The sequence below is a fragment of the Pleuronectes platessa genome, chromosome 19 (genome assembly GCF_947347685.1).
Source record: "Pleuronectes platessa chromosome 19, fPlePla1.1, whole genome shotgun sequence".
Taxonomy (NCBI): Eukaryota; Metazoa; Chordata; class Actinopteri; order Pleuronectiformes; family Pleuronectidae; genus Pleuronectes; species Pleuronectes platessa.
In genome coordinates, this window is record NC_070644.1 from 3,171,314 (window position 1) to 3,190,525 (window position 19,212).

The following is a 19,212-nucleotide window of genomic DNA, read 5'->3' on the forward strand; positions in this document are numbered from 1 at the left end:
CTTCTTTGAGATCATTTAAACCGTATGATTATGGTTGTCTTTACCCTAGAACGGGCCCTTTATATTCTAAATACTTTATATTTACATCAGTAGTTGGTTCTCTCCACGGAGGCTGCCATGTTTTTTACAGTAGCCCAAACTGGACAAACTAAACACCCTTTGAGTTTTTATGACAAATGAAGGCTGCCACAGGTTCTCTTTCATGTTTGGAAGGGGAGGGTGAGGTGAGGGGAATTCAGCTGCGACATGCAACTTCACCAGTAGATATCACTGAATTCTACCCACTGAACCTTTAAATTGAAATTTTAGATTAAACATTTACATTTAGATTTAACATTTTGTATTTACATAAAGATATAACACTTGACTTATATAAGACATTGATTTCTGTCTTAAACGTGAGGAAAATTTGCTAAATGTGAAGGAAGTGATTATTATATTTAAATATATCAGCATATGTTTTGATTGAATTTTTACATTTGGCACAACTTTTCTGATGATACCTGTGATCGTTACACTATTCCATATATTGATATTATTATGTAATTAGAATGTAGGTATTATTAATAGGGCGAGATTATTTGTATGGCACCTTTCATACATAAGTGACAGATAAAAAGTTCGATCAAAACAACATATAAAAGTGAACATCAAAACAACACACAAACTAAAACACACACAAAATTAATGAAATACACTTATGTCCATTCACACACACTCAGGCAATAATTATAATAATAACAACAACAACAATAATAATGTAATATGAATACATGAGCCATAACATTATTTATATATCATCTTTAAAAAATAAATGCGTCTCAAAGTTCATTTACATTCAACCCAAAATAGAAGCTAGTATTTACACACACAATATATACAATGTGCACAATAGCGCACAATTCATTGCATTCAAGGAAACTATAAACAGCTCAAGTACACATGAAATGATTAGAATAAAATATTAGTTAAGTAGTAATCCGTTACAAAGCATGACAGTTTATAAATTCTTAGTGCTATTTGTGAGCAAAACTATGAAAAACTAAAAAATTCCAGATGTCACATTAGTGTAGTAAATTAAAAAAGTAGTGGAAAGTAAAAATTTACCTTAAAAGAAAATATTCCAAAAGAGCCTTATATTTATACTTATGTAAATAAATGTACTTGGTTACATTCCACCACCATCCATGAGCTTATGTAAGAATGCATAATGTGAAACAGGATGAAACACGTCAAATAGTGAGTTATATGAATTGTGTAAAATGAATAGCTTGTGTATTTTATTAAAAGATTCAGTAACTTCAGTCACCACCTTTCCCTTCTATCTTTTCCCCCTCACATTGTTTTTAATTAAATTATTTATTATTGTTTAATAACCTTAATTGTACTACACTGTGTGGCTCTTATTTTAGTGTTAGAGAATATTTTCTATAAAGTATAGAGATCAGATTCACATTAAAGCAAAATACTCACCCCGAGAGAAACATTCCTCACGCAAAAGAAAAACAGCAAACAGCACAATGATTCTCTTATTTGTTCAAATTTATTAGATATTCTGTTATGTTCCATTGTCTAGACCTTCTGTCACAGCTTGATGGCTGTGAAAAAGAAAAAAAAGGAACTAATTATTTTACATTCACTACTACTTCCCCTGAAATTTGCCTTATCAGAAATGAGAAAAATTGAATACATTGTGAATCTTTGTCTTTCAAAAACAGAAAAAAAGAAAACGAAATGAAAAAAACAGTAGATTTTGCAAGTGCTTATTCATGATTACAATAAAGAAACAGTATTATGGACTCCATCAGTTCCCTAAGGTTCTATCCCTCCCCTCACAGTCATACCCTGGCTGGCATCACTGGTAATGCTACAAAACTGTACATCACACAGCCTGTTTTATTCTATAACAGGGCGGCTCCTGTCATCCTCAAACTCGGCCAGGCTTTTCACTCCTCGTCTGTATATCAGAGGTCGAGCTGAATCCAGTTTGATTTTGAGGATAAGCCGCCCTTTTGAAGGAATTCCCTTTTTGTCTGATGCAGCTCAAGAGCTTCTCAAAACTGAACTGATCAAACAGAAACGAGGAATAATTGAGAGAAAGGAAAATGGAAAAAACAAAACAGAAAAGTGTTGAGCATGCAGATCAAATCTAGATTGAGTAAATCCATTTGTCCTAGTGAATTGATGATACAATGGGTCCATGTCATGCTTGTGCAGGTGTGAAAATGTCAGTGTTCCTGCAGTTCAAAAAACGTTCCACATACTCTGACACATGTATTTCCTTGCTGTACATTCGTAAGCATGGATGAGGTACAGTTAAACCATGGTACAGTCTGAGTAACAACACATGGACAGCTGGCTCCATGTTACACACACAGCACACTGTCCAACGCGCTGACCTGCACCGACAACGTCACTACTTCCTTTAAGTTTCTTTTAGCAGTTACAGTATTTGAATGATAGACCTGACAATGCCTAGTAGCTGTGAATATCCCGTTCAAGTCAGTGTTTTTATGTACAGTTTGCCCATTTCTATTATAAAATACACTTATAACTCTCCTTTAACCTGTCCAACATATACCACACACAGATAGGTTACAACCAAACCTAAGATTTTTGGAGACACTCACACCTGATTGGATAAAGTCTTAATCAACGGCTGAAAAACTGCACTAAGCTACATGATCATATAAAACATCACAAAATATTTTACCTAGAGCCCAACAGGAGCTACACACCATCCAAAATAAAAATGGCTAAACTCAGCTCCAGCTGTAATAAAACGGCTACAACCTCAAGTCAATGCAGCAACAGAAAAATAAAAGAATCGATGCTTTAAAAAGCAGGGTAAAGTCACCGCCTGCTTTCAGATGAAGGCTGGTACTAGAGGAGCCAACAACTACAGTATCTAGACTGCAAGAGTCGAATTGATTTCACCTTTTGCCAAAGCAATTTCATTCTTAACCAGAAACAGTCAAGAAAAGTTCAGACTGACCTTATACTGTCTTGTGGTTAAGGCAGATGAAAAGCTTATAACTCAGTGTATAGGGTTATCAATAGACTCACAATGCGTGTGAAACCACAGCTGCACCAAACATCGCAGATCTGTCTGGACCCATTTACTCGGTCAATTGAGATAGTTAATGGTAGTTTGAGAAAAATTAACTACCTTGAATCATGCACACAACAACGCACAGACCCATCCTTATTTGTTTTAGTTAAAAAAAAGAAGCTTTTGTGGAGGCAGTGGGAGCCTTCCAGTTAAAGCCCTAGCCAAAGAGATAGGACATGGAGCGACAGCATGAGGCAAAGTTCAACAGGCTGGTTACAGAGTGAGAGCACAGCTGTGTGAACACACCCCTCACAAGCCTCGATATTAAGCTGAACGTTCTCCATCTCCGTCCAAAGAGTGAAGGCAGCTGATAACGCAAACAAGCACACAAATGCACACAATAACACACAGGTGTATTGTACACATTCTCCTAGAGGGGGGGTAGGGGTTACCCTCTCTCTTGTCAACACAAACAATCCACTTGAGCGCAGCTGCACTGCAGCGACTATACACATGCAATGACTGTTTACTGAGGAGTAGCTGTTGTCCACATGCACTTGTGACAGATGGGGTGTGTGTGTGCATGTTGAAATGTGAGGAAATGTGAATGTAAGGGGAGAAACTATTGCGAAGAATTACCCATCATGCATGAGCATCATATTGAATTTGAACCATAAGCAGACATAGATAAGCCTCAGAAATTAAAACTATAAAAGAAAATAGGGGAAACAAGAACAAAAACAAAACAAAAATTAAACATCAGTATTCCCAACCAACTGCCAGACAGAGAGGACAGTGAAACACAGGGAGGAGATCTAGACAAATTCTTACCAGAACAAGAGTATAGACAATACTGAGGGGGAGACGAGGATTAAAGTAGAGACACTTATAATACAAGGGAGCGGGGGGGGGGATAAATGGTCCAATACCTGTTAAAGTCATCTTATATGAATTTTTGTGGGAATCTGTCGACCTTAAAACAACATTCTAATCAATTTAAAAGGCTTGACTTTCTGAGTCATGGTTTACACACCTGAATAAAAACAAAGCCCATTGTAATAATCATCTAACAATTACATATCAGGCAATTTACGTTCTGTGCAAAGAGTTTTTTTTTCCTTTTTATATGTATGCAAAAACCATGTTTTTTTGTTTTCTGGGTGAACAGGAGACTTGGGGTGATTGGGGTAGGATCTGTACAGTACTGTTAACCAATCTTGTATAACCCCCCCAATGAATCATGTGAGACAGGAAGAGAAGACGCGACGCCAGGGCCACTTCCTCATCATGGTGGACGTGTCTCGGATGACGTCATCGTGACAGGGTTTGGTTGATTTGCCTCATTGCTCATCAGCAGCAGCACTGGTGCCTCGAATCGGACCTGTTTTACGCAGCTGCGGGACGGGGAGAAAAGCTTTGTATTAAGTTAGGTAACATCAAACATTTTCAGATGATTTAATATTGTATGCAACAAGCCATGCACATGCAAGAAAACCAGTTCACTGGCGAAAACCAAAAGGCAAAAGCAAGGTGAGTCATTTTTTTTACTGACACTCACAAAACATCAGGAGGAAAATTAACTGAAAGCACAGACAGAAGGGTTCAGGATGAGATGAGATGATTGTTGTTCCAGCAATAAACTGACAGAGGAGATTAATGTCTGTGTGTAAATGGGAGCGGCAGCATGGAGGGACAGGATGCTGATGTTGTTATACACATTATACATTGCTTTCTAAAATGGCGGCATTTTGCCATTTCTCTTAGATAGATCGTTTATTTCTCATAGATTTAAAGTTTTGCCCCTAAAACCGAACCAACACAAGAAGGGTTGGTTCACAATTGAGGCTGCATACCGTAAAACCTTGTGTGCCGCTGGAGGGAATTTCAGGGAATTACCAAAGTTAACAAGATTCATTGTCACTAGAGCTTGAATGTCTCAACAAAATTTCATGGCAAGTCACAAAATAGTTTGGGAGATATTTCAGTCTCAATCAAAGTGGTGGAGCAACCAGCTGACTGATCCCTGGAGCCACTATGAAAATGTTTCAATAATTATGGGTAAATGATGGCTTTACGTAACTCGCACATGACCTCAATCATACCAGCACTCAGCTCTACTCATGTCATCTCTGATTCCCAAACAACAATTCACTGTAAATGAAGATACCCTGGGATGAAGCGAAAGAAAGATTACAATGGAAAGAAGCAACAAAGCAGAAGAGATGTGAAGCACACAAGATCTTAAAACAAACAGACAATTCCAGATATGGTAACACAGTTTAGAGCAGCTGGGAAGTGGTGAAAATGAAGAGTGGAAAATGAAAACAGTGGACAATGAGCCATGCAGCCACACCGAAGTTCCCTTTGAGACTTACTCAGCCTGCCTCTAGTGTTTGACCTACAATGACGGGCCTCTACTCTTCTGTTGCAGAGGTGCCTCGCACATCTCCCTTCTGACGCATCTAATGTGAAATTCAGGGGTAAAAACTGTTAATTCAAGCAGATAAAAGAACCTGTGTCTTCTCCAGTGGTCTGGTCAAAACAAAACAATGATCATTTATTGGATTATATTTCGTCATTCACAAAAGAAAACATTAACTGGAATGCAGCATTCAGTGAAGCTGCATCCCAGTTACAACTGAAATATTTCTACAGCATTTTCTTTTAATTTCTGCCTTGAATTCTTATCAACACACGCAGAGTCTGGGTTTGACTGGAATAGTTGTGTTTGGTGAGTTAATTACCTCCTCAAGCTCTTTTTGAGTCTCCTCTTCCATCCGCCTGATGTCCTCCATGGTCAAACCGACCCATTTGTCAATCCAGCAGAACAGCTGGCGGTGGAAGTTGGTGAAAATACGCTTTTCTTGCTGTGGAGAGGAATTCAAATGAAGAAAAACAACTTGTTTTCTGCATAGCTAATAAGGTTTTTAAAGACCAATAACAGGCAGGACTGTAGTGGGGGTCTCCTCATACCATTGATCACCTAAATATTTAACTAAGTAACATAAATGCATGTTGGAGACTTAAAATGCCTTTCTATTCCCACATTTACAGTCGATAAACTTTTGCTCTATGCCCTATCTCTTCTCTGACCTCACTGACTATGCTTTGCCCAAGTGATTCTGAGATGTTTCTCAAAACCACGTCTCCCTCTGCTGTTCAGAACAGAAACAACACTGATTACTGGCCCTGACAATCTTGGCAAAGCTCTGTAGTCCTTCCGATAATAAACATGCTCACAGTTCATGTTCGACAAGAACAAAAATAAAAACGCGTTTTTGTTGAAATCAGTTTGAGTGTTTTCACAGACTTAACTTACATTTTTCATCAAAAGCTACTGTGAGCTATGGATAAACTGAATTAATACTTGTGCAAGCATGTGATGTGATAAGATAATGAACGTTACCCTGTGGATGAAGCTTTCCACTTTGGTCTGCAGACCCCACCATCTGAACTTGACAGTGACCAGTTTGTATGCACACATGGAAGGACAGTCTGTCTTCAGCTCATTCTTTGAAGGACAAGAAAAAAACCATAAGTAAAAGATACAGTTCAGTAATGTCTAAGAGGATCGACTGTGACCTCAACATGCAGCGCTGCTCTCTGTTACTGTGTCAGGTACCTTCCACTCAGGGCCTAGAGGTCCTCTGTCTGTCTTGGCAGAGTGAAAAAGAGTGGGATCTTCTTCTGGCTTGTAGTCCTGAAGAAACAAAGAACAAACACAAAGTCAATGCCCAGCGAGAAACAGAATGTACCCGTGTCCGCACAGTGCTTTGGATCACTCTGGTGGAGTTGGCAGCAGTTGTCAAGTACAGATATGAGTCACTTCAGAGATTTTAAAGAAACTTGACCGATTATTTTGTGTTAATTTTGCATCTGAAAAGTTTCACATGATCAGTGTGTTTTTCTCTAAGAGCTTGCGTGAACTAGAATTACAGCCTGCGGTTGTATGCCTCTACCAACCAGTGCAGTTTCAGTGTAAATAAGAGGCCACTGCTTTGTGAGGCCACCATGACCTTTGACCACCAAAATTAAATCAGGTAATAGGTGAGTGAACATTTGTGCCTAATTTGAAATATTTTCTCGAGGTGCTCTTAAGATTAGAAAAAAGTCACTGTGACCTTTCACCTACAATTTCTGTGGATTATGTTGTTTCTTACAGAGCTCATCTTTTATTAGAGAATTCCAAATGGAAAAATTAAAACACAAAATAATCTATTTTGTTCAAGCTGCTAGAGCCAGAGTCAAACTAAGGATACAATTTGAAATGAGAGTAGATTAAAAAGGAGAAGAAATCTTCCTTCTTAAAATAAATAATTAGTTTAAATTATATACAACTTGCAATATCACAAAGCTGAAAACAGGCTTGTTTTCATCAGCCCTTTCATGTTTTTACATTACAATGTGATTTGCATTTTAAATATGACAGATGAATGAGATAAATTGTTAAGAGAACAAGTTAAGACAAGTCCGTGCTGACTTGCTCATACTTAAGCTGTTACATCAGACTCAAGCAAGTGTTCACGCTCCTGTTCAGACACAAATCTTCATTTAAACGGCAACCCCCAACCCTTGGATATCCCACCCCCACCCCAGGCTCAAGGCTCACTCTGCTGTTTTAATCTGTCAAGTCTGTGGGGGCCGTGTGGTGGTAAAGATCTGGAGCAGATGGACACTCAGATTAAGCCTTGACCTAACAACTGATCCACTTAAGTCATTACTGTACATGAGCTAGTGTAAGAAACGCAGGGACAACTGTGACCCACCTGGATGAAAATGGCTTAATGCCTCCTTTTAGATTCTAAACCATGGGCATGTTTAGGTATTACTGACAGTCAGGCGCCCCCTTTCAGCTACTAAAGTTGGCTGGAAGTTCTATGTCATGGTTGTCTCGTATTATATAAAGCAAGACATCAGACTTTACTTCCAATGGTCTGTAACATCTTCAAAATCTGGTGACAATGGGGTTGGGCAATGAGTACAGTGAAACATTGTGATATGTTGGGATAGAACCATGACATCAGGGAGAGGTTTACTGAACTCTGATGCTAATAATAACTTGCAAACATCAGAATTGACACAGCAAAGTAGGAAGCATTTGACTGTAGGCTTCTACTTTTTAGCTGGTGCTGAGTGTCTGGTTTGTTGACTCAAACTTGTATCATCGGGCTTCACCTGGACAACACGACTTTATCTCTTGTCTGTTTGTGTCTCTGCACACAGCTGTCTCGTCAAATATAGTTTGTGAGAGAAGAGCTGCCACTCTCTAGAACCACTGTACAACCCCAACTGAGTGGTTCTCACTCATGAATCAATGAATGACTACTACAAGCCAAAGATATGATCACTGAAGTGCAGATAATGTTGTTTGCTGTTAATAATGCTGTTTTTAAAACAATGCTATTATGTAAAGGATAGGAGACAAAACTTTAAAATGTATGGATTGTTTAAAACCCTAATTATTCAACAAGAATATGAAAACCAATAACATAATTGGCAGTGCAAGTCGGTACAACAGTCCACAATCATGCATTTAAATATTAATAATATAGAGTTCATACAAAGGCCCTGTTCAGACATTATATTAACGTCCATCACCAGTGGGCAGCTCTTAGATCAGCTTCAGTTTGAACCTGGTGTTCAAAGTTAAATCACAAAATCAAAGCACTTAGTATTAACAGCAATCGCTGATCCCATCTATGGAGACAGACTACGACTGTAGGAGGGCCACTCATAATAAAAAGAGAATTAAGTTTTTCTGCAATTGCATCAAACACACCACCAGGGAAAGGTCTGGCCACTGTAATCACCTTGAACAACAGTTCTTCCTTCAATCTTATTTAAATATTCATGGTACAAACAGCAAATGGTTTTAATCTTCACACAGGCTTCCACACTATCTTCACTTGTTCCTGCAACTGAAGTCTTCTAAACTGCTCTATGAAGCTTTAGAATGGACAGTCATTATGATAAAGGGTGAATCAAAAGTATTTGCATGGCTATCGCTGCTCCCAGAATGAATGACCTCACTCCTCCTCAGAGTGGAGACATCCTGCTGTCAATCACAGGTGTCATTTACCAACCCCTGCTCGTCAGGCTGTGCTTCTGTGTCACCTCTGTACAATAATCACCACTGATCCCCTCACTTAAGTACTTTCAGTGGTTTATGTAGGTGTTTAAAGACAACCAAAATAAGAACTCACCCCAGGGGACAATTCTTCTTTGTTTGCAATATCTATGGGCACCACCTCTACAGTCCTCCATGTCTGCTCGTCCAGATCGTGAACCTGTCACAAAGAGAAAGACAAACTATTAAACCTATGATGTCATAGATCATTTTGGCTCAAAGCACAGGCAACAAGGCAGCAGTGTTCAAATATGTGTTGACTGTGAATCAAATGGGATTTAAATTCAAATCCAGGTGTAGTGTAACATGGAATTGTCCCTTCGTGTGCATCACCCTGTTCGACCCATGAGAATGCGCAAAGCTAAGATCACTGTGTTCTTCTGTGGCTCTGGAGGGGATGTTCTAAAATCAGAGAAATATTGATATCTAGAGCTGAGATGATTAGTTGAAAAATGTAGTAGATGTGATCAATCAGTTAGAAAATAATAATCTAATGACAATTTTCTAAATCAATCCTAGTTGGAACCTTGCTGATGTTAACAAGGGTATTTCAGCTTCACTTTGGTGAATTATACTTTATACCAGAGAGAAAGCTTCATAAACCCAATGTATATTGTTTTAAAGCTGTATTAATTTGGCAAGGAGAGTGTATTGATTCAAATGATTTGAGTGTGACTCATAATAGGGTCTATAAATCAAGATCTCCCCACACTGGAAATGTAAAATCAAATCTTTGGAGCTCTCTTGAAGACAGTAAGGATCCTCCACATGGTGTCATCTGCTCACTTACATTTTCTACTGTTCCCATGTCAGGTTTGTGCCACGTCTCAATCTTTATCATAAAGTCGTCCTTCATGTACTCATTCTGAAAAGCAGGAGAAAAAAAAGGCTTTAAAGGGACAATGCATTTGTTTACTGTGGTTTTAAAAGAAAGTTCAAGTCATTTCTCAGAAATCAGATAGTACTTATACAATGTCAGCTGATCTCAACCTGTACAGAGAGTCCATGAATGGAGGGTTCAAAGAGATGTACGTAAACCTTACAGCTAAATCCAATTAACCAAAGAGTCATTTAGTCCGAAACAGCACTAGTGATGCTGCACTGCTCAGCTTGGATCTATTTTTAATCCTTGTGGTACTGGTTAGCAGATAAAGTAAAGCAATATTAGACTGAAAAAACTCATCAGAAGAGAAACAAAAACGTGTCTACCCTATCTTACTCGAAAGGCCCAGTCAAACCAGCATTTAAACAGCTACATGAGTGAATTTTTTAACTCTGAATAAATTGTGTCCCATTAGCCTTGGAGTTAATGGGACAGGTTTACTTCACACAGACGTGCAGATGAATTTCGTCGTTTCACTTCATGGTATGAACAGATCGTCAAAAAGACTGACAAACAACTCACCGTCACAACTGCATCGGAAGAAGGAAACAAACGAAACAAACAAGAAAGAAAAAGAGAATCAGTATAAAATATCGAGATTTAATTGATAAACATTAGAAAAAAACTCACTTTCTAACAGCACAGAAAAAAATAATTTAACTGTATAATATGAATAACAACTTTAAGAGGGTATTAAAACCATGCAACTATGACTTTTCATGTTGATCGTGCAAGCAGTAAAAGGATGACAGTCAATATAAAACTACTAATTCAGCAAGAACTTACTGGTGCGACAGTATGGGTAGGCATTCCAAGCCTTTTCATGAAAAACTAATGCCCCCTCTGGTGCAATCATCTTCACATACCCTGGGACTTTACTGCAATGACAGAGAAAAAAGTCTGACAATGAGTTTTAAAAACACATCACTTTTGCTAAACTTACATTAAGCGACCACACTACTTAAGTTACCACACTACTACAGAAAACCCAACTTTCTTTTTATAAATAAAACACTAAACACTAAACCACAGTATTTTGGAAATGCTGCTGGCCCCATTTTAGTTTGAAATGTCCGTGTTTATAGTATTTTCTGCAAGAGTAGACCATCTGCTTCCTGTTTACAAGACCAGTGTTTTCAGGAGTGTCAGTATGGAAAATAATTGTTTAATAACGTATTAGTGCGGACACAGCCTAAAACATCCATAGGCCTGGAGCAGACTGTACCTTAACCCTCAATTAGACCAGTTTGTCTTGTCCAGATTAAACATTTTAATCTCTTCTACTTTTTATGAGTTATTCTTTTTATTGTCGGTGGAATTGACTGAACGAGACATCTATCAAAGACCCAGTCAGACAATATACAGACAATGGACAGAAGATCAGGAAACACCTGAGGAGGAGGCGGAGGAAAACCCTCTGTCTTGAAAGCAGCCTCAGCTCTCTTTGTACTGCTCCACACATATTCTGTCTGAATGTTTTAGACCATTGATTAAGGAGGAAGGTCTCAAATCTTATCAGGGATGAGCTGAAATATGGTAATCATGTCTCCACTGTAAGGTAAAATGGCTGTTTATTTAGGCTGCCATGCAGAGTTGCCATCACAACTAATGCATCCCCTTCAGACGGCTGTCAACCCACAGATTTAACAGCTGGCCGCCGACACTGTCTCTTAATGTTTTTTTAACACAAAGGTGTTGCCTCAATTCTGTTCAGGCTGCAGATGCTCCCCTGTCCTTCAAATACCACCACTGAGCATTTAATTTCAATCACTCATTGCGTATGCCTCACACATGCTGTGATATCTTTTAAAGCTTACAAATCCTGCCAATTTGGCAGCTTTCTATGTAGGTGTGAATTTAAGTCAAAGCTCTCTTTGGAAAGATGCTTGTATAGTCCACCTTGTGAACATATTAATGACAAATACATATATTCATTTTAGTCCTTAGTGCTTTTCCTTTTTTCCACTCTAAATGGAAAATCGAAACAAAACTGGAAAAGAAGTAAACTTGGAATAGGGAAAATGAATTAGGGAATCGGCTGAATAATCATAATCAATAATCAATAATGAAAATATCTGTTTTGTGAACACAGTGCTGCTCTATATAGAAATAGGACCTCAGATTTGGTAAAAAGCCAACTGTACTTTCAAGAACTTGCCTCTTTAGATGGTATATTTTGTGTGTGTATTGTCCCTTCTCTCCATCCTTCTCATAGGGTTCATTCTTCAGCACCTCGATGCCTTCTCCACCTCCCGTCTCATTCTTGCTGGCCTCAGCCACAGAGTACAACTGGCCTACTTGATACTGTGAGAAATAGGAACAGAAAGAGAAGACACTTAATATAGGGCCATAACAGCTCTGACAAATCTTTGGATTATTTTATGGAATAGGCAAAGACTCAAGTCCCTAAGGCCAATGCACGTGCTTCAAGGATACAAAACGGCTAACAGCCACTCACTGCAACACAGAAACGTATTTGATTGTGATAAACCCTCTTGAAAAAAGCATGGATTGTTTACAGTATGTTTGTAAGGCTGTAAAAGAAATGTTCAAAAAAATGTTGATTTCGATTCAATGACAGCTTTGTCAGATTATCAAGTGCAGAGATTTTGGTTGCTGAACTGTCCCTTGATGCAGTATTTCTGACTCCATTAGCAACCAAGGTGGCAGTGGACCTTCAATTTAAATTGAAGCTAAGTGTTTTTCCACATGTTGAAAGAGAGCTACGTATAAAATTGTACTATCTTTAGCACTTGGATGCCTAAAGAAAACATGTTTGATGTTTTGAATATCTATCCATCCAACTCTACTGCTTCTCCTTTGAGGGTCGCGGGTGGAGCTGGAGCCAATCCCAGCTGACATTGGGCGAGAGTTAATTTGAATGTGGTGTGAGGGAAATATGTTCCTGCCAAGTAGAGAAGTCTGTGAATTTGGTCCATTGTATGATGCCACTGTAAATTCTCTTTTTGAGGCTAAACAGACTATACTTGGTCAATAAACGGAGTATGAAAATGGGAGATGTCACAAAGACTGCTGTTTTAAAGGCTGAGTCCACACCCCAGTGCTGTTCTCTTCACAAACACCACTATCAGCCTGTCAAACAAATACCAGTGCTCTCTGACAAAGGCTATTTGTCTTGGTCCTGGACTACAGCCTGAGAGGATGAGCATTCTGTGTACAGGAGAAAATCATTTAAAAGCTATGACCAATCTAACCTACTGTAGCTGTAGTGTACACTGTATTAGTGACACTTGGGAACACTGCATTCAAAGAAATTAACTACAAATCTGACTGGTCATGTAATAAGTAAGGTGGGTATGGTATGTAATTATACTCACCTCTTCCACAGAGACCGGCAACACTACACGGCTGAGAGAGGGAGAGAGGGAACGAGGGAGAGGTGGGGCAGAGAATGAAGAAACAAACAAAATGTTAACTCATGAATGAAATTACAGAGATAAAATATCAAATCTTTAAAGTTTGCTCAGGATTTCATTACTTTACATTACTCAGAGTCTATGGTTGGAGTCTGGGGAAAGTCAGTGGGCCCTGTGATTATGCACATATCATGTTTGTATATTAAGCGCACTCTCACTAGCTTTGAAGGCTCTATGTGACCAAACTAAGAATGTAGTGGCATGCGGTTGTTGATAAACCTGATAAACTGACCATCTTTGGGGGGAAGTGAACCGGCCCTGTACTAAAAGAGAGTCCCAGTCTTAAAGCAGCACTGATTCCCCAATACTGAGGACCACAACTGAAGTAACATACTAAGACTGGCTTTGTATTTATGGCAAGAATATATTCATTCAAAGTACAGCCCTCTACAAAGTTAACATGAAGTTTGTACTGTCCAGTTAAGTGATGATCATGGATTTTAAAACGTTATTTATGTGCTTTTTCATACACAACATGCTTGCATAAATAAATGTTAAATTGCAATGAAATAACAGGCTACACCAGCAGTAACAGCAGCATAACCATGGTACTGAATATGAGCAGCATATAACTGGATATTAAGGCTTAATTATGGTACGAAGGCATTCTCTACACAGGCGCACAGAAAAAGGGACTTTCTTCCTTCTCTCTCAGGCTCTTGCTCTTTCTTTCTGCTCTCTCTCAAGCACCACCTCCTCTGCTTCTCTTCCTTCTTGCACAATGCACACTCATACTCTGTAACGATTCGCAGATTCAGCTCCCCATGCAGAGAATGTTGCCTGACACACTTAGGTCAGGGCAGACAGTCCCTCCACCTACAGATCTGTAATGTATACAACTAAAAACTCTTTCTGACAAAAGTGAATTAAGAGATGAAGCAGTGATTATATTATTTAAAAAAAAAAAAGTATTGTTAAAGATGTACGGATACTTAAAAATACTTTTATCCGTGGCCTCTAAAGTATGACAGGTATTTGCTTTCCTGTGTTTTATACAACCTTTGGGTTTTGCAGTGTTGGTCAGACTGAAACCATTTGAACGCATTTTCTCAGGCTTTTAGTTATAGTCACAGGCATTTTAGTGACAATGATCTTTTCTTTGTGGAGAAAACACTAACCACTACGTGAAGAATATGTCATAATATATACATAAGCTGTCATGATACGTAAGATTTTCAAACACAAACCCAGATTTTGGCCCCAACAGTCATGTAACCGGAGGGACAGTGAAACAACTGGAAAAACAAAGGCAGAGTGCGCTGTTTGTGGATTTGGCTAATGATGGTTTGTACACTGCAGCTTCTTTAACAGACAGAATTGAACATGTCTGCTCTAGCAAAGTGTGCAACAGCATGCACTGCAAACGATTTTGAAATGCACCAGTCAAACACAGTACACAGCATGGAGTTTTAATCCTGCGCCATGAAGAGCAGAGAGGTTTCACTACGACTCAAGTCTATGCACCTGCTAATTTCTCTGATTAACATATGTCAGCATGAAATAAGAAATCAACCAGAAACCCCTGGTGATTAGTGCTGCAGCATCAGTTTCACTTCACAGACAAGAACATGACAGGGTGGGGGGTTGGAGTTTTAAAAGGAGATTAGAAGTGACAAATTTGAGATAAAACATTTCAAGGTCTGTGACATGCTCAAATCTCCAACCACTGAAGTGACACCAGATAGGATCCAGTTCTCTTCTCTGTACAACTAGAGGTGTTAATGATTAAACAGTTATTGATCATTTGCTGTAAAGTCATTGATTGTAACGTGCTAGAAAAATGGCCCAAATCAATTGATGTAAAACCTCCATCGAGGTTAGCCATGCACGACACAATGTAACAATATGGCAAAGGCTGACTAGTCACAGTTCACATGGTCTAGTGTTCCAGGTTACCTATAGTTATGTAAGCTCCAGTGTAGTGTGGGGCCCCTTTACAGACAGTACAGCTGCAGCACAGGTAGCACGATGCCGGACTCAGTGTAGGTAATCAGCTATTAGAAAAGTTTGGTTTCTCTTTGCTATGGCAGAACTACAAAACCAAACTTTTGATTAATTTTTAACTGATTAGTCAAATAAATAATCAGTTAACCGATTTTTCAAATAAACTATTTTAAAAATTGATAATCGTTCAAACAATTTTTGAAAAAAAAGCCGCACGGATCACATCCACTCAAACGAAAAGATGAACCTTTATGCTCTGCTTTGTTAAATTATATGAGTATTTTCTAAAAAATGTCTGCTATTTTTATAAGATTAAGTGAACAAAAGTTACTAATTCAAACCCTAAAATAACAAATAAAAACAAAAAGCAGGGTGATAATTTAATTACAAATGCAGTTGCAGACGTAAAGCAACTAAATGTAAAGCATAATGTGTTTCTGTCTATCACAAGCAAAGCTGCATTTCACAATAGTGACAAGCCTCTAACGTTGTTATGTAAGTGGAGAACTTACACTGTGGGTTCATAGGTTAAGCAGGTCTTTAAGGATACGTCTGGTATTTACACAAAATGAATCTTTTTAGTTGTATTTTAAGTAGGGTTTTAATGTTAGGATTGCAGAAACACACAGCTGATTTTATGGCAGATTAAAAGTCATAAATTGGTATTGTTTAACACAGCCTGAGAAACACTAAACACTCAACCCTTAACCTTTCCTAAACTACTATTTACAGCAGGACTTTCTCATGCACTGTTCATTTTTCCAGCCCACAAAGACCTACTGGCATCACACAACCACACAGATCACCATGTAGAATGACAAAGCGCTCTCCCAGATGCCTTACATTATTCACTTATATCGAGTGCAGTAAAAAAAATGATTTAAACTAACACATTTTCCCAGATATTGTTCAGGGTAAGAAAAAATCATCAACATGTTTCTCCATTCATATTATTTGCCTCTCTATATGATCAGATCATTTTAGATGAGCGTGCAACCAATTGTTTTACACAACAAATTCTTAACTTTACAGATGAAACTTAAGGGGACGTGATTTGGTCGGTTTCCCTCATTTAAAAAGCTGTGAGCAAGATGGTTAATAAAGAGTTCCATACCAGATTAAAGAGCAGATTGTGCCACAATGAATGTAAATCAGCTCAACTTGAATGTGGTAGCAGACATTTTCACTGATTTCCGACATTAATCAAGAATCTAATGACCGGCTCGAGAATAATTTCCTAATTACCTGAACAAGTTTATAATTACTTCTTGTATTAGAGATTGGGTTTCTGGTTTTACTTTTAGCTGAATAGTTTTTAAAACATACTCATGTTTTAGTAACAGCACTTAGTAACTTTGTTGAGAGAGGTGAAAAACTTAATTTCTATTATCAATACTGTTGCAGGTAACTTGAAAAGGGGCCTACGCTTTCAAAGAGTCGTATCTGAATAGGAATAAATGACATGCAAATAATAACACTAGTGATTAAACTTTGATTTAAACTTTGCTCCATCCACCTGCAGTTTTCTGCAATTTCAGTAGTTTGAACAAGGACTTGTTTTTCCATTTGATACAAAACCATTGATCCTCTACTTGTTAGATCCCATTTCACATCTTCTTGTGCTTCGAGATTGCATCTGTGCTCTGCTGTATTTGCATGGTTTAACATCTCACACATCTAATACAAAATTTGTTTTTTTACCACTGGATTACATGTGATTGATAGAATAATGTTAAGTCAATTTTAATCAAATATTTTGGCAAATTATCTGTAAATAATCCTTAGTGGCCTGTATATAATGCATTTATGTCCTAAATCATAACATATATCATGACTAAACTGGTGGCAAATGAACTGCTTTTAACAGAAGGAAGTTTCCACATCCTGGTTCTGGTATTACCCGGTATTGAAACAATTTTTTGTGGTGTAGCCCACCTCAACAACAGGTACCGTTATCTGGAGCGGATATATGTTAGCCACATGGTAAGAGCTAGCTCTGCTGAGACAAAAAGCACATACTACCGCACACTCCCAGTACAAGTGATTTAATTAACTGGGTTACCGAGGCAGCATTACTCTTCTATTGGACTAGGCCATCCATTTAAAGGGCTAACCCTCTCGCATGCTAGCGCCAACAAAGTAACAGCAAAGTAGTTAGTCCTTCCATAACCTCACGCTAGCTTGAAGGATACACCTGCTAGCTGGTATGGGCCAATATAAGAGGATAATCCCATCCAGACTCCTTGTTAACTCGAAGGTTACGTGCTGAATAGCCCGCTGCTAGGTTGTAACTGAGTAACAAATATTAATATGTGTGTAATACACATTTACTGAGAATTGCCATGCTAACAGCTAGCCGGCTGCTGCAGCTAACTTAGCCGGCTAGCATTAACGGTAAATCCGACCGAGAGGGAACCTTAATCTGTCACTCACGGGAGCTTCCCGTTGCGCCACTTAACAGATTCACCACACCGCAGACACACGACCCCCTATTAACAGTGAATAACGTGAATATGCTGCTTGTGTGTGTGCAACCACGGCAGCCTTTCTGTGTAGCTCGTTTTCGTTAAGAAGCTAATCATCCTCCCCAATGCTACAACTCGAGCTAACAGTAGCTCGCACAAGCAACGCCTAAAAAAGACCGGTGTGTCCCGTTATCCACGTCCCGATCCCCCCGCTCGAATAGGGGCTTTTACGGGCCACAGAGATGTCAAACCCAGCGGAGGTCAGCAGCGACCGAAGCGCAAACGTTTGCACTTCAGTAAAAAGCTCCCGGACAGACGGAAACATCGCCCTACGTGCGGCAAAAGACATTTTTTTTAAACACTTCACACTCACTATTCCTTGATGAGCACCATCTTCGTCACCCGGGCCACGGCTGCGCACTGAGAGCTCTCCCCACACAGAGTCATCAACAAGTTGGGCCCGCCCACCGCACTCATCTGATTGGCTAGAACAATCCAAACCACGGCTCACAATACACCGATTTATAGACTGTGTTAAACATGTGTTATATATGTGTTATACTTGCATTGTACAGGTGTTTTACATGTAACATGTGTTAAATATGTGTCATTTAACTGATCAACTCATACTGACAGTGTCGGGAAACAAGTACTGCATTCAAAATCTGTACTAAACTATTTTTACTTAATGCTACTTCATATTTACCTTCCAACAGAGTTCAGAAGGAAATGTACTGTAAATACATGTATTTAATAACCAAGTTAGTATTTATAAGTTCGTACTATAGGTTAATTAAAAAGTTTAAAGTAATATTACAAAATATGGTGAATGAATAACTGATTGATCAGTTTATGGCCAGCAACGTCTCCACCTTTCATGCTCCGGTAAGGAAGTTTATGCATAATTGTATTTGTATGTTTCCTTAGGGCCTTAACCGAGACAATCTTGTTTTTCGAAGCAATGAACAACTATTCATATGTAATAGAGTTTTTTAACTCATTAAAATAATAGATAACACAATCAGATCAAAATACATGCCACAAAAATATATACTGGATATCTGAGGGGAAATTAACCAGCTGCTCAGCAGTAATTAAACTTAGTGCTTGTTACTGCGTCAACACTTACAATCCAATAATATGATATAGATTGCTTTGAAATTGGCAGCCTGTACGATCAGTAAGCCTTAGTTTTGGTGCTTTAATCATATTTGAATGTTCTTTTGTCTGTACTTTTGTTGCAGTAAATTTTTAATGCAAGACTTTCTCCGGTAACAGCCTATTTCCACATCCTGTTATTACTC

At 38.6% G+C, this 19,212-nt stretch overlaps 1 protein-coding gene across 1 annotated transcript; it reads right to left on the reverse strand.

The window, feature by feature from the left end:
• Positions 1 to 1,524: 1,524 nt before the first annotated feature.
• On the reverse strand, positions 1,525 to 18,346 carry pitpnb (phosphatidylinositol transfer protein, beta). Its single transcript, XM_053411569.1, has 12 exons — positions 18,282 to 18,346; positions 13,401 to 13,431; positions 12,221 to 12,366; positions 10,849 to 10,940; positions 10,585 to 10,592; positions 9,970 to 10,044; positions 9,256 to 9,339; positions 6,675 to 6,752; positions 6,459 to 6,563; positions 5,797 to 5,919; positions 5,428 to 5,514; positions 1,525 to 4,446 (listed from the first exon to the last, which is right to left on the reverse strand). Exons 1-11 carry the CDS (start codon positions 18,299 to 18,301, stop codon positions 5,467 to 5,469), a joined length of 810 nt encoding a protein of 269 aa, XP_053267544.1. The 5' UTR covers positions 18,302 to 18,346; the 3' UTR covers positions 1,525 to 4,446; positions 5,428 to 5,466.
• Positions 18,347 to 19,212: the final 866 nt, after the last annotated feature.